This window comes from Sceloporus occidentalis, unplaced genomic scaffold, assembly GCF_023333645.1.
Source record: "Sceloporus occidentalis isolate IW3139 unplaced genomic scaffold, rSceOcc1.0.p SCAF_7, whole genome shotgun sequence".
Classification (NCBI taxonomy): Eukaryota; Metazoa; Chordata; class Lepidosauria; order Squamata; family Phrynosomatidae; genus Sceloporus; species Sceloporus occidentalis.
The window spans coordinates 14,414,835-14,430,697 of NW_028316987.1; the positions used below are offsets into that span (position 1 = coordinate 14,414,835).

The 15,863-nt window shown below is 41.8% G+C and overlaps 1 protein-coding gene across 3 annotated transcripts in view; it reads left to right on the top strand.

Annotated features, from left to right (window-relative positions):
* The window catches only part of FMNL1 (formin like 1), a 105,385-nt gene that overhangs the window by 66,001 nt on the left and 23,521 nt on the right, over window positions 1-15,863 (top strand). For 2 of the 3 annotated variants that reach the window (XM_089532018.1, XM_089532019.1), the window contains exons 6-10: window positions 2,355-2,489; window positions 6,445-6,553; window positions 8,146-8,222; window positions 8,891-8,984; window positions 15,415-15,489. In XM_089532018.1, the coding sequence (XP_089388144.1) occupies window positions 2,355-2,489; window positions 6,445-6,553; window positions 8,146-8,222; window positions 8,891-8,984; window positions 15,415-15,489 (490 nt within the window). Of the gene's footprint in view, window positions 1-2,354; window positions 2,490-5,293; window positions 5,423-6,444; window positions 6,554-8,145; window positions 8,223-8,890; window positions 8,985-15,414; window positions 15,490-15,863 lie in introns of all 3 variants that reach the window. The other variant, XM_089532017.1, reaches the window with a different exon arrangement.

Here is a 15,863-nt window from a genome sequence, read left to right on the forward strand (position 1 = left end):
ACAATAGGCTAGGATTCAACATGCTGATTTATCACAGTACCGTGTACTTATCAGGAGATACTGAATGGATGGACACCCTTAACTTAATGCAGAATGCATTGAAAGATTCCTCAAGTAACCAAAGTGGTCTGCCATGTAGCATTTCAAGGAAAGTCTTTTCTAGAAGAGGAGAGAGGTCTAATGCCCCCTTGGACTCATAGAGCCAATTTTCTCTCAATTCTTTGAATCTTGGCCGTGCATTTCATGTTATATATGGACAGATGACAAACCGAAAGCTCCAGTTTGTGAAATATGCCCCCTATTTCATGATCCTTCTCCTTCCCTCTGTGAAATCACTCCCTTGACACTTAATTTGGGCCAGAGCACCTGTGGACCCCCTCTAAGATGGTCAGCTGACATTAAATAATTACCAAGCATGAATATAAGTCCTCCAAGTCACAGTACCTACAATCAATGGCATGAAACATGAAGAAGGTGGATGTTGTTTGGCCTAATTTGTGTTTTATGCTTGAAAACAAGTTTCATACCACACAGAGATTGTCCTATGATGCCATCATTCAAGGCACAAAGCAGATTCTAGACAACTGCTCTCAGTCCTTTATGTCTAGGTTTCCACTTACCTTTCTGTGCCTGGTGTGACAGGACAAAAAATAATTATCATCACCATGTAACATAAGTGAGTTGATGCAATTTTCATAAATAAAGTGGACTGCAGTCCTTGCTGCAAGACATTTTTTTCTGACTGGAGACAGATTTTTGTAAAGAGTTCTGCTCAAATGCTCACCATCTCCTTTAACCCTGCAAAACTAGGAGTAGGTAACTGTGGCCTAATTTCATGCAGCCTTTGGCCAACATTTAAAACCCTCCATAAACAATCATTTTTTGGCAGGAGCATTCAGCAGTCTCTGGTGTCCTACCAGGTGTGAGAGAGGAAGGATGCCAGAGAGAAAGGGGGGTGGTAGAGGGAGAGAGGGGGGGGGGAGGACTAGTCTTACATAGTTTTGGCCCTGCTTCTTCACTAATGTGCATCCCCTCATAGGTTGCGCCTTGGGGGAATGTTGCATTCAGCTGAAGGGGGAGCTCCCCATCTGTGCCCTTTCATCCTCTGATAACTTTATTGAGGAGTCATTCCTTGTTTGAAAATGATTCCATTTAGTCCAGTCCCAGGATGCTTCCAGTCGAGGCTTTTATTTGTGCGATCACCCTACCAAATACAGATAACAGTGGGAGCAGGCATTGTTATCTTTTATTTGTAAGCAGCTCATGCTTTCCTACAGCTTTTTCCATCTTTTTTTCTTTTTTAAAAAAAGCAGTTACTGAGGGATAGATGGACTAACATCCAGACTGTGTGATCCTAGAGCTACCAGTCAAATGCACGTGTGCTGCTATTTGATTGGAAGTTCAAGAAAACTTCCATCTGGAAGAACCCTAGGGGACAAGAGATCTTAAAGGGATTTATGGCTGACCCACAGTGAAACGAGTGACTGGTTTTCTGCAAAGTGCTCAGAGTTTAAGCCAGGCTCTCTTCCTATTAATTTCTTCCTGATGGTGATACCATGGGGGAGAAACGTTCTGTTCAAATTAAGCAATTATACTTGTTTAATTTGCACAAAATATTCTGCTTCTACTGGCCATGAGAACAAGCAAGCAAGCAAACATTACCTACACGCTTTCTCCGGTTGCATGTCATCAAACTTTTCTGCATAACCATGCGAAGTAAAACATTCTTTGCAAGAGCATCTAAAGAAGGAAAGGCACATTATTTGAATAGAAAGTAGTAAGACTACATCAGTACCTTGGAGAGCAACCTTCTTGTCTTTCTGGTAGAGACAAAACTGGGCATGAGCCATGTGTTTGAATGCTGCTTTTTGAAGGGTGTGTCGCAGCTAAATCAGTTTTAAGTGGCTTAAATCTGCAGTGTGGTCATGCTTATAGTGGTAGCCCCACTTCTCCCTTAGTTCCACTGCTGTTCTCTTGACAGATCCTTCACATCCATCCTTTGATGCACATCTAGCATAAGAAAATAAGAAAAGCCTTGCTGGATCAATCAAAGGCCTATCTAGTTCACTATCTTGTTCTCACAATGTGCAAGCAGTTGCCCAGGAGAAGCCTATAAGAAGTAAATGGGTGCATTTTCACCCTCCATCTTATGTTACTTAGTGACTGATACACAAAAGCACACTGCCATGGATATTGGAGTTGACATATAGCTGTCCCAAGTAATAACCCTTGATTAGCCTAATCTCCATGAACATATGCAGTGCCCTCTTAAAACTGTCGCAGGTTGACAGTGATCACTGCTTCTTGTGGCAGTGAATTTCACAGTTTAACTGTTTTTATGTGTGTGGCTCCAGGTATGATATGGACAGCACTGACAATGGGAGCCCTGGGTCCGACAAGGGAAAACCCCTGGACAGATCTATGGAAGACCTCAGCAGAAACAGCTCCCCCACGCAGGGCTCCACCAAAACGAGGCACTTCACTGTCAGGTAACCAAATGAACACTAAGCAGCATCTCCTGGTCCCTTTCCCTAATAATGGAATGCAGCATATGGACCAGAGGACAAGGCAATGCCATGTTTTTATTTCACCTCACATGCTATGCATGCACACTTTTAGTGAGTTAAACTAAATTTCTCAGTGTTTTAGGCACACGACCCGTACAAATCAGAGAAAATCTAGAATCTCAAAAGTCATCTTAGGCCTGTTACAGACTGCCAAAATAAAGCTGCTTCGGGTCTCTTTGGAGGTATGCTGTTTAAATGATGCATGCACCCTAAGAATCCGGAAGCTGCACCAAAGCTGCACTCCAGTGCTTAGGAATGGAGTGTGGCTTTGGCACAACCTCCAGACTCTTAGGACCCATGCATCATTTAAATAGCATACCTCCAAAGAGACCCGAAGCAGCTTTATTTTGGCAGTCTGTAACAGGCCTCTCTGTTTTTACCAAAGCAAAGATTCTGTGGAAGAGTAACCTCTGTTACAAAATAAAGATGAAGATGGGAAGCCATTTTAATTCATGTCTATCTGACACTGTCCATCCCTCCATTCTTCACCCTGCACCTCAAATAATACAAAATTAAACGAACAAGGGTTATTTGAGGTGAACTAACTGTTTAGGTGGAAGTTAGTTGCTTAAGCAAAAAGACTTCTTCAATTTCACTTACCTTACCAAGAGTGTGTGTAGTTGTAAATATGCATCTAACCATAATATATCTCTGATCTAACAGCTCCAGATTTAAGGGAAAAAAAACTTTTGCTGCTTCTATTTAAGTAAGGAGTTTATTAGGGATAGAGTATGTGAAAAAGCTCATTAATTGCTGTTTTATGTACACTATTTATTGTCTTTAGATTAGTTCAGACTAGCTTAATATTGAGAGATGAGGACCATGGAATCCTCCAGATGCTGCTGGAGTGCAGTGCCTATGAAGCTTACACACCATAGCTAGTGGAGATGGAAGATGAGAGGTGCAGCCCAACATCATCTGGAAGGTCACACCTTTCCCCTCTGTATATTAAACTCTGAGCTCTCCTGGAGCACTTTAGCTGATTGCTGAAACTGCAAGATTCCATTCCATGTGTTTCCCAGCTTAATGTTTTAAAATGAAAAGTGTTGTGCCTCTATGGTAGAGCAAACAGCTACATGGAAAGAAACTCCTGGCTTGCATGCATGGCTTCCTCCCTGGCGTGCATATACATTTAACTGGTAGGGGGTAGATTTTATATGCCTTGGTGTGCATATAGATCTACCAGGTAGGGACTGGATTTTTGGAAACCTTTCAAGCATCCTCCCATGCAGCAGTTGTCTGATCTTGAGATAATGTACATCAGTCAGTCGGGTGGTCTACAAATCCAGCAAAACAATTTAAAAATACCCTTAATACAGCAGGGTCTAAGAACCTCTACGCTAGCCAGTCAGTCGTGTTTCACATACTCCTCATCTATGACTGCTTCCAAAGCAAACTGTCCAGACATCACTCCCTCCTCTCCCATATATAGCTTTGAACACTTGGGTCTTATTCATGTTTCCTGCTTATTTTCTTTCTGACAAGTGAAAGGTTCTGGTTTTCTGTTCTTACTCTTCCATTGTGCTGTCTCTGCTGTCACTTTGTCTTTCTCTTTATTCTAACCCCACACTTTTTTTGCATGCTTTCTCTGGGACAACTCCTAACGGTAGGTACCCAGCCTGTGCCCCTCTGGGTATGGGTGGGAAAGAGGAGCAATATTACAAATGGGACTTGGTTTGCTTGTAGTTTAGGCTCATCAGATCCAAGGGGAGACAGAAAGAATTGTTTTTAATGGACACTGAGCCATAATATATTGTATTAAGCCATGACATTTTGAAAAGCAGGCACTCTTCCTCTCTCTCTCTCTCTCTCCCTCTTTCTCTCTAAGTCTATCTGGGAGGCAAATAATAAACATAGACATTGGTCAACATCTGGTCTTAACTTTAGCCAGCATAGTCAGGGCACTGAGGGTGCCTTCCATGTTTTGTCGATATGAAAGTAATTTCATTTGTGTCTGTGGAAGTCGAGCCCATTTTGTTCTACTTGTACAAAAAAGATTAAAACCAAATGGGCACTGTTTTTCTCAAAAGGTTGGAAGGGTGGAGCCCTGGGGCTCAGAGCTCAATTTGCTGGCAGTAGATAATGAATGCCCTTCATTAAAGCTTGTAAAGTTCTTTTTAAGAAGAATAAATCTAATGAAATGCTGAAGTCCGCCATAACTGAGCAATGATAGGATGATGCTCTGGCTCCTAGAGCATCATCCTACCACTGCTACTCAGGTATGTGTATCATTATATTATTTATATCCTTATGCATATTATATACATCAGCATATCATTATAAATTCTTCTTTAACATCCCAAGTTCTGTTTCCACATGAGGCTAAATCAGCCCTTGTGGCAAGGGAAGCCATTCTTAAGATCTGTCCTATTAACCAGTGAGCAAAAAATTTCTGTTGGGTTAGCATCAGATAATCCACAGTGGAAAAAGTATCTGTCATCAGAAGTCATGCAGAGATCCTCACTGAGGAATGGATCATAGGGAACAATATTTTGTGGGAAGGTAGCAGTGAAGAGCCACAGTTCTTTGCTGAATTTGACCAAAGGCTGCTGAAATGCTTCCAAGATGGTTTAGGGTTTTTTTTTAAGGCAAACCTTTCCCCTTGTGATTCCCAAATAGCTAATTTCTCCCCAAGGTTGAGGGATGGAGGGGTGGGGAAGCATCCACCTGAAGCATCCTATTTTTCCCTCCTGTCCTGCAGGGTTGCAATCTTCCACCTCCTTCAGGTGTTGCCATTTGAATCAGCAGATCCAAACATTCTTTCAACAAGTCCACCCAAGCGTCCCCTCCTCCAGCACCCCCGGGAGCGAGCAGGACTGTAAGCCCAGGCCACCTGTCAACTCCTACTCACCCCGGTGAGCCTCTCCTCCCCACACTTCACCAGAAATGTCCCCTGTGAATGCAACCAGAGGGCATGTCAGGCTTGGCAAGGCAACAGCATGCTCCCCCACCTTCTTGAGCTTTTGTGTTCATTGGCCAGATACAGAACATTAGGAGCCCTTAAAGCAGTGAGGTCTGGAAATCTGCACTGTAAAATAAATAAATACATTTTAAAAAACCAAATAAAAACCAGGCTATATGATCTGAAAAGAGTTCTGTAACTGGAAAAAATTGTAAATCTGGGATATTTGCAGATATTTGCATGCTTTTTATTTATTTGAGTTGCATAATCATGTTTTGGCACTATTTCTGTGTGTATGTGTGTGGTTTGTTTGGTTTTTTTGCTGCAGGTTTCTTTTTGTGTGTGTGTCATGCACAAGGAATTGATATGCAGAGACAAAGGAAAGGGAATGTGGTGCCACTGAGGGCAGAGACTAGGCTAAGTTGAGTTAAGAAGGCCCCAAACATGCTCACCTTTTAGCCATTAAATGTTCAGTTTAAATGGCCTATGTGTGTTTCAGTTTCTTTATTCAGATCATGATGTCTAGAAACTTTTTCTAATGCTGTAAATGAAAAGCTCATATGTTCAGGATCTGAAGAGCCAGTTCCGTATTCAGTACAAATAGCCACATCCTATATTTGGCTGTGTGCACAGCCTTGTTATTGGCTTTTCAAGAAATACAACTCTTCAGTAATACTTGGAGGATTTTCTGGAACCTACTTTCCATAGCCTGCTGAGTTTTCCTTCTCTTTGTTAAGGTTTTGGGGGTAGTGGTGCTCCAAGAACAGGACAGGAACATTTCACTGGTGACAGCTCTTCCAGACAGTCTTCAGCAAATGACTTAGAGGGCAAGAGTTATTATATTGCAGTTCTGCTGCCCAGCTTAACCCTCTCCACTGCCCCCAATTTATGGCTCCTCGTGCCCTTACTGTTGTGTTGTGTAGTATCCTTTCTCATTCACTTGTACCTTCCCTTCCAAATTTATTTCTACCTCAGACTCAATCCGGCACACAGTAGGAAAGCATTGCGGAATTCGCGCATTGTCAGCCAGAAGGATGATGTTCATGTTTGCATCATGTGCCTCCGTGCCATCATGAATTATCAGGTAACTAGCGACAACCATGGGAATATGGGGTGTGTATGTATGGAAAATGGGGTGAAGGGCCCTAATGAAACATGCGCAGGTGGGGATTCTGAAAGGCATATAGTACTAAAAACTTTGTGATTCAAGAATGGTGTGTAAAGTAGTCCATGTGGATTAGCAGGGTGGGGGATGCCTATAAGAACATCAATCCCTGGCATCTCAAAGTGGGGCTGACAAAGAAGCAGAGCTTGGGAATTCTTGCCTGTTCTCCCTGAACCAATAAAGCTAGATTTGACTAAGTCAGAACATTATCTTTCCAACAGGCAATGGATGGGCAAGGCATCAAGCAAAGTCCTCTCCTTCCTCCAGCTGATGCCCTTCAGATGTGTTATACTGAAAGCTTGAAAAAGAACCAATGACTATACTGGCCAGGGGACCCTTGGAGTAGTAGTCCAAAAAATAACTTGTCCAAGCTCTGATTGTAGTCCCTCTAATTTCTAGCCAGTCTAGAGAGCATCAGATTGGGGAAGGCTGTAATGGAATTTGATATCTTCTATATGTAAATAGCATACACATATATTTTCCCAATTACTTGTTCTGTACAGAACTTCCAATTTTGTAATGAGGGGATTTTAAGGGATGAGAGACTGAGATTATGATGTAAATTGCCTTAAAAATCAAGATGAAAACATTCCAAGGTTCACATGTTGAAAGCTGACCACATCTTTTCTTGAGTCAGTTTTTAATTCTAAACTTTTGTAGGCTGGCTTCCAGAAGGAGTAAGGCTGGATATGATCTCTTTGAGATGCTAAACTGGATACACTGCTATATGTGCATGAATACTAATTTATTCTGTCAAGCAAATCCTGATACTTTCATGTCAGTAGAACTTCAAGTGGTTTGCAATTGTTTAGGATCACGGAGTAGATAGGATGGTACTTTTCCAGATTCTGTTGAACTTCAGATCCTATCAGACCTAGCCTAGGTAATGAGATGATGGTATTTGATGAGTATCAAGCTGTCTACCCCATTGGACAAATTCATGAAGGACAGGTTTATTGCTGACTATTAGACATGAAAGCTAAGCAGCACCTGCTTGTCCAGAAGCAGTTTACCTCTGCATATCAATTGGTGGAGGATATCATGTGTGAGACTTCTTGCCTTCATGTGCTTTGTCTGAAATGCTTGGTTGTGAGTGGCCACACAGATTTGGCTTGCTGGCCCCAGTCATCTCTATGTGCCTCTGCTTCAGAACAAGTGCAATGTGTAGTAGTTAGGGTGCTGGAAAGAAACTTGGGAGATTTGGATTCTAGTCCTCATTAAATTAGTTCTCATCTCCATGAAACTGGGTTACTTTGGGCTGATCCATCTTTCTCAGGGTTACTCTGAGGATGGAGTGAGAAAGAGGAGAGCCATTTTCTTCTCCAGTAATTATCTTATGCTCACTGAAGGAAAGGCAGGATAGATATCTTCTCCAGTAAGTATCTTATGCTCACCGAAGGAAAGGCAGGATAGATAAGTAACAAATAGGTAAACAATCCTTTGATCAACATGCCTCCTCATTTTTGTGTGTTTATTTGCCCTGCTAACATCCTGTCTGCTCCTCCTATTAGTCTGGCTTCAGCCTTGTAATGAACCACCCTGCCTGTGTCAATGAGATCACTCTAAGCCTCAACAATAAGAACCCCAGGTAAGAATTCTGACTTCCTCTTCTGTGTTTGTTCACCATTAAGAATGGATAATTCAATCTGTTTCCACTCCATTTCAGTTTCAGACATGTTTGCTCAACTGTTTTATTCCATTTATACATCAATCTGGGATCTCTTTTTTAAATTATTCCATGCAAAATATTTAAATTCTTAGTTAAATAGAAAAATTTACAGTGCTTGACAAAGATGTGGAGATTTTTTGGACTACAACTCTCAGAATGGCTCAGTGTCAATCCACTTGACAGAGTCTGGAAATTATAGTCCAAAAAAGTAATTTTTTCCAATTTCTAACATATTTTCTCACAAACAGGTATTTGTGTGTTACACATTTTAATATATTGATTTGCTTTCTAAGCTGCAAAATATGGAGAGTTGCAAAATCCAAAGGATAGTTGTGTTCTAATTGGTACATTAACTACAGGCGGTGGATCAACTTTGATTTGCTTGAAAATCGGGAGCTAACGAAAACTTTGAGCATCCCTACGTCCTGCTACCATTCTCCTCTGATTTCTAAAAAGACGTTCTGGGAGCTCATCCTACAAGCTTATAGCAGCTATTGCTGCAGCTCCAAAGAGTTTGGGAAGGGAATGGGCAGAATTCTCTTCTGAAGATAGACAGGTTCTTAACATTGTTGTTACCACCATTACAGGACCAAAGCCCTTGTCCTTGAGCTGTTGGCTGCTGTTTGCTTGGTCCGAGGTGGGCATGACATCATTCTGGCGGCCTTTGACAACTTCAAAGAGGTTTGTGAGCTTCATCTGCTTTCTTTGGTGCTGGTTCTAACTAGAGCAATCTTTCACCAAACTTAGTTCAAAACTAATGTGTAGCAAGATAAAAGTAAGTTAAATAACTGAACAGTATTGTGAGCCAAAACATTAGTACAATAAGCTAATTTAAGAATATGCCTACACTAAAATTTATCCTAAAAGTTACAGCAGTTTGATAACACTTAAATGTACATGGCTTCGTCCTGTGGAACCTCTACAATGGCCTGTTACAGACTGCCAAAATAAAGCTGCTTCGGGTCTCTTTGGAGGTATGCTATTTAAATGATGCATGGGTCCTAAGAGTACGGAGGTCGCGCCAAAGCCACACTCCATTCCTAAGCACCGGAGTGCAGCTTTTGATGCAGCTTCCGGATTCTTAGGATGCATGCATCATTTAAACAGCATACCTCCAAAGAGACTCGAAGCAGCTTTATTTTGGCAGTCTGGAACAGGCCTGTGTTTCAAGAGAATCCTTGAGCTGTGTAGCAGACAATTCTAAGACAGAAAGCTGTCAAGCAGAGAAACATCAACCTACAAATACCAAGATTCCATTGGGATGAAGCTGTGTCAGTTAAAATAGTATCAGATTGTTGTAGCTGTGTAGTACAGATGCACTCAGGACTTAATGGTTTCACAGGAAGCCCACCCTTAGCCAATTACATGTATTAGTTCACTTAATTTGAAAACAAGTGTAAGCTAACTCTGCTGTGGTTGAGGGTCCTGTTGATCATTCTGAATGGGGCCTTAGCTGTCTGCCCCAAAGTCCTGCTCTAAGATGGAAGCAGCCACTACTCTGGGTTGTATCTGCTGCTACTTTATGTACATTTTCTAGTCCATCTCCCTGTGAATTTGAATGCCTAAGAACATGCTTTTTGGAGAAGAGCGAATGCTGAGATTTTCAAGGCTTTCATATCTTTGCCTAAATATGGAGTGTGGTTTTTTTTACATAGTTTTAAATAGCTCTTAGAAGTGAAAACACAAGCAAATTCGGGTGATCCAATCCTCTCCTTATAATGCAGTATTTGTATGAGATTATGTGCATGTGTGAATAGAAAGAATGAAAGCACCTGCAGCTTCTTTAGGACTAAACTAAGCATGATGTGGAATCAGACTTGTCTTTGACATTCAGGGTTTTGGGGTTGTTTTTTGGGTTGTTTTTGTTTTTTGCTAAATGGTATCAGCTGAGGGAGGATGATATTTAAGCAAATCAAAGCAAGGAAAATGTAAGCCTTTCTTTCCATATGGATAAACATCTTTTGAAAGCAGGACTCACTTTTAAAGGAGGTTTGCCACTGGTGCATAGTTCGCCCACTGCTTAACTCATTGGTAATATCCTGGTAATACCCAGGACATTGGAAAACCATTAGAAATGAGATGTACCAGGTGAATGAGTAGGGATAGAAGAGAAACCTGGGCCTTTAGTCTTTATACAGTTGTCTGTAAACTGACACAGGGGGAGCTGACAAAGGGACTGCTTAGGTTACATAGGCTTCCAGGGATAAAAATTTGTCCAAGGAGCAGGCTGTTTGTGCTAAAGCCTTGAAGAGGGAGGAAATGGAATACCAAGCACCATATAGGAAGGGAAAACTTGATCTCATTCCTAACATGGTTGAGCAAATAGGCCAGTGGAAGGGAAGGGGGGAAGAATCCTTAGCATAAGTTCTGTTTGCAGATGTTGATATGCCTGTATTTCCTTTGTGATTCATACTTCTTCCCCCATTAATCCATATCAGAAATCCTACTTCAACTGTACCAGAAAGGGGATGGTGTAAAGATCTATCTATCTATCTATCTATCTATCTATCTATCTATCTATCTATCTGTCAAACTATTTTGACTTGTTAGAGAGTAACAGAGTCAATGTTGTTAGAGGTGGAGCAAAATCCCTCAACAAGCATTAATCTGTTTTACGCATGTACCTTATTGAGGTGCATTTTGACCAGTTCTCTCTTTTTGATTGACGAACAGATCCTAGATGGGGCAATCCCACCTTTCAGACCAGAAAGACAATGCTGGAAAAGACTAATACCTGATTGGCATGTATTCATGATTTCCCAGTTGTCTTCCAAACTTGGACATTGTTAACAGGTTTCTTCAAAGCTCTGCTTTAAAAAAACATAGCAGGTGAAATCTTTTAAAGCAAAAATCGTCTCAGCTGAACCTCTGGTTTTCGCTCCCATCTCACTCCCACGCACAGCAGTGTAGAATGCCCTAGATACTGCCCCCCTCTGAAAACACCTTGTAGCCCAGCCTCCCATATGAATATTGTTCCCATTTTTTCAAGCTGTCTCTAGCTTCAGCTCTAGCATAATTTCATTTTTAATGGCTAGTACCTGAATGAGGTTAGGTGAGCACATTCAAATGTGCATCCCATGGAAAACAATGCAGTGCAAACAAATAACATCCAGGCCCAGATATATAGCACAGCAATATTTTTAAAAAAGAACAACATAAAATGCTTCTAATGCAGAAACATTCACAGAAGACTTGCTTAGATAGGCAGAGCTTTAGCTCACATCAGGACACAGTGTTCCCTGCTGTTCATCTTTTTCATCACCCTTACTCCCAAGTCTCCAGTTCACTGCTCTGGTACTATATTTTTTAAAATCCCATGCCACGTTTTCATCTACAGTTGCCCCATACAAGTAGTTTATGACAATAAAAAGCAGTGAAGTAAAACTGGAACAATCCAATTAAATGGTAGATAGTAAACATACATAAGGACAATAAAAATCATCCCTGGGAAGCAGTCAGGGGCATTTATTACCTATTCGTTTTATTACCAGTGTGTTTGTGAAATGTTGCCAGTTGCTTACACATAGTGTGCTTTTGGGCATTTAAGCTGCCAAGCAGGCTGCTTGCACTGGTAGCAAACTCTTGTAAGGCTGTAATTGTATCTTGGTTGAAATGTTAATCGCACTGAGGTTTTAAAGTCACAGGTGGGAACTGGGCAAAACAGGAGCAGCCATTCCCAGGGGAAAAACCTCCCATCCACCCCCACTCCAATTCATTTATCCTCCCTAGATCAGGTATCCATCATAGGCAAGACCACACTGCCTGAAGCAGTTGTAATCAGAGGAGTAATAGCAAGGTCTTGGACCAGAGAAGAGACATGTATACATAAGCCGTGCTATGTAATATCACACTCATTGGCATATGCTCATTGGAGCACTCAGACATGCCTTCATTGCCTTTTGTAGAAATGTGTGTATGTACCAAACAAAAAACATCAAGACTCCTGCTGTAGAACTTTGCACATGTTAAGTATAGGTTCTCCAAATATATAACTGAACTTCACACGAAAGTAGGTATTTCATATGTAGTTATGCCTCCATCCTTTCCAACTTCTCTTGACATTCTTCCCACATTTGAAATGTAGCTTGCAAGCTTCTTCCCCCCCCCCCCCGCCTCTGCACTTATCCTGTAAAGAAATATATTTATACTCCACTTTTCTCCTGGAATGGGAGCCAAAGCAGCTTACAAACATTAAAGTAATGTTTGCTGATTGGTCTCAAACCTGCAAAAACATTTCAGATGACAAGTTTGCAAACATCAAATTTGGTTAAAATTGGATCATAAATATGCACTTCAGAGCAAAAAAAAAAACAAAACCATGAATCCAAAGCATTTAATCAGATGTTAGCTAAAGTAGTTGACAAGAGTCAATTCAAGACTATTAACTGTTTCACATTAAAGGGTATACCAAGTGGGGTGACTCTGTAATTAAACGTGTGGATTGCTATAGCATAGCAGACAGGGAAATAGTTTAAGTCATGGTCTGGAGACATTATTATTCTGATACATTTTGATTGTGATATTCCAGTCTACTGGCCAAGGTGACTAACACTAAAATTATTTTAAAATTGTAGAAATCAAAAACAGTGGTACACAACTATGCACTAAAAATGCATTTGTTTCTTCCTTCAGCAAGACAATCAACTGTTACTAGTATGAAAGGACAAGCCTCCCTCGCATACCAAAAATATGGTTTAAAACAATTGTAGCTGCCAGTTCTGCTCTCTCAGGGGAACTTGAGTATCACTGTAATGATGTGATGGGGGAAATAATCTCTTAGAGTTCTCAGCGCTCTGACTGATAAAACTGCTGTTCCTTTAGGAAGTTATGGCCATTTTTAAAGACAATGTTGAGGCTGGCAGCCTGGAGGAGGTGAAACACAGTAGAAAATATTAGCTTGGCAGACACATGAGCTGGCAAGTAGTCAGGCTGGTCAGCTGGTAAACCATGAAACAGAAAAGCAAGTACAAGATAGCCCAATGACAGTTTGGGTGCTTTCCATGCCAGCTTCATCAGACTCCATCCTCAGGACAGAGTCAAGAGAATTTTAACAGGGCTATGTGGTTTTGGCAGGTTTGGGGCTAGACCTCTGCCCCTGAGACCCCTGGACACTCCTAGGGCAGCACAGACTGCCAAAAATGCCAAAAAGAAAGAAAACAAAACCAAAAGTAGCCAGATGTCTACTTCTGACTTTGAAAAATGAGGGTTTAAAAAAAAAAAAAAGGTTAAACAGTCCAGCCCCCCCTCCTTCTGCGATTTTGTCCCCTATGCTATTCAACATTTACATGAAGCCGCTGGGAGAGATCATCTGGAGACATGGGGCGCGGTGTTATCAGTACGCTGATGACACCCAGATAATTTTCTCTATGTCTCCGACTGATGCAGTAACTAAGGTTGGCATCTCTCCTCTAGATGCCTGCTTGGCGTCGGTAATGGGCTGGATGAGGGAGAACAAACTCAGTGTGAATCCAGGGAAAACGGAAGTACTGGTGATAGGCTCCCCGGTTCCTGGTGGTGAGATTTGTCACCCGGCCCTGAACGGGGTCACGCTCCCCCTGAAGGACTCGGTGCGCAGCTTGGGAGTACTCCTTGATTCGTCGCTTCAGCTGACTTCTCAGGTGGATGCGACGGTCAGGAGTGCCTGTTATCAGCTTCGGCTGATACGCCAGCTGCGTCCCTACCTGGACCGAAAGGACCTAGAATCTGTTGTACATGCTTTGGTAACCTCTCGATTGGATTTCTGCAATGCGCTCTACATGGGGCAACCCTTGTACCAAACTCGGAAGCTGCAATTAGTGCAGAATATGGCAGCCAGATTGGTCGCTGGTAGCTCCAGGTCGGACCATATAACACCTATTTTAAAAGATCTTCACTGGCTGCCTATTCGCTTCCGGGCGCAATACAAGGTGTTGGTTTTGACCTATAAAGCCCTAAATGGCTTGGGCCCAGGGTACTTGGAGGACCGCCTCTCCCCACACAATCCACCCCGCACACTCAGAACATCTGGGACCAAATTGTTGGAGGTCCCTAGGTCTAATCTGACTCGGACCTCACAGAGGGCTTTTACCACTGCTGCCCCTGTACTTTGGAATAAGCTCCCTGCAGAGCTCCGCTCCGCCGCCTCATTAGATGTTTTTAAAAAACAGCTGAAAACATATCTATTCCGGCTGGCCTTCCCACCTTAAATTGTTTGTCTGTTTCTCCTGCCCCTTTTTTCTCTCTGACCCTGGATCGATGGTTGTTTTTGCATTTTTCTACTGCCCCTGATATATGTATTTTCATTCATTGTTTCCTGTTCCTGTCTTTGTAATAATGGTTTTAATTGCTGATTGAATTTTACCTGTTTTGTAACGTTTTTATATAACTTTGTAAGCCGCCCTGATCATTTCTTGGAAGGGCGGGGTATAAATAAAATTTATTATTATTATTATTATTAACATATTTTTAAAAGGTTGATTGCTGATCCTGGTGGCATCCAGAACAGACAATTCACCCTTTAGTGTGCGTGGGTCTGGGTGGTGGTGGAAGAGGCCCTAAAAACAATGTTGCATGTCTTTACCCATTCCTTCATTATCCTCTGACTCTGAGCTATGAATGGACAACTGTGGCCTTCCCAATATTTTTGGTTTACAGTTCCCATCAGCCTTAAGCATGTGAGGGATAATGGGTGGTATAGTCCAAAAACATCTGGAGAGCCACGGTTGCCAACCTCTGCTTTAGGCCCTGATGATATCCACTGCTGCTAGATCGCTGCTGAGCTATTCTGGTGACCAAAGCACAAAAGGTCAGCATCTACATTTTATGATGAGTTGTCACCATGGCATATAGTAAGATACCTGCCAAAGTTCTTAGTCAGGTTTGGCTGTCAGAGTCCATGTGACATTCCAGGCACCATATGTGATTGGTTGATTGATTGGATTGATTGGATCTACATGCTGCCTATTTCCCAAGGAGTAACACTCAGGATTCCTAACCATGATAAAAAAATATTGTTGAAACATGAAACAGTTTAAAGATGCATCAGTAACAGGGCCAAAACCTTGTACCCATCCATGTCTAGATAAACCCTTGGTGCCAAGTCCTCTGACGGCTTCTCTTTCTTTCCTTATAGGTCTGTGGTGAGAAAAACCGCTTTGAGAAGCTGATGGAATATTTCCGAAATGAAGATTGCAACATAGATTTCATGGTAATTCAAGGGCTGGAGGAGAAAGACATAGATGTGTTTCCTGCCCACACTTGGTCATTCTAGTGATCCCTGTTCCATGAACAAGAAAAAACAAGATAAAATTGGCTGCCATGCAACTGCCTTTTCCACTCCAGCAGCAGTGGGGGCATGTTAGGTTTTCTTTTCCCCTCAGTTAATTTATCTCCTGTCCTCCAGTTTTAATGTAATAACTTTGCTGTGCCTTAGTATTTGCAAAAAGGAATTAATTAAAAGTAATTTGTCACTTGTAACTACTTAGTACTGCACACTGATATTTGTGCATATGTGTGTATATATTTCTAGTATGTGTGTATACAGCCAGATAGTGAATGGGAAGCAGACATTGAAATTATGCT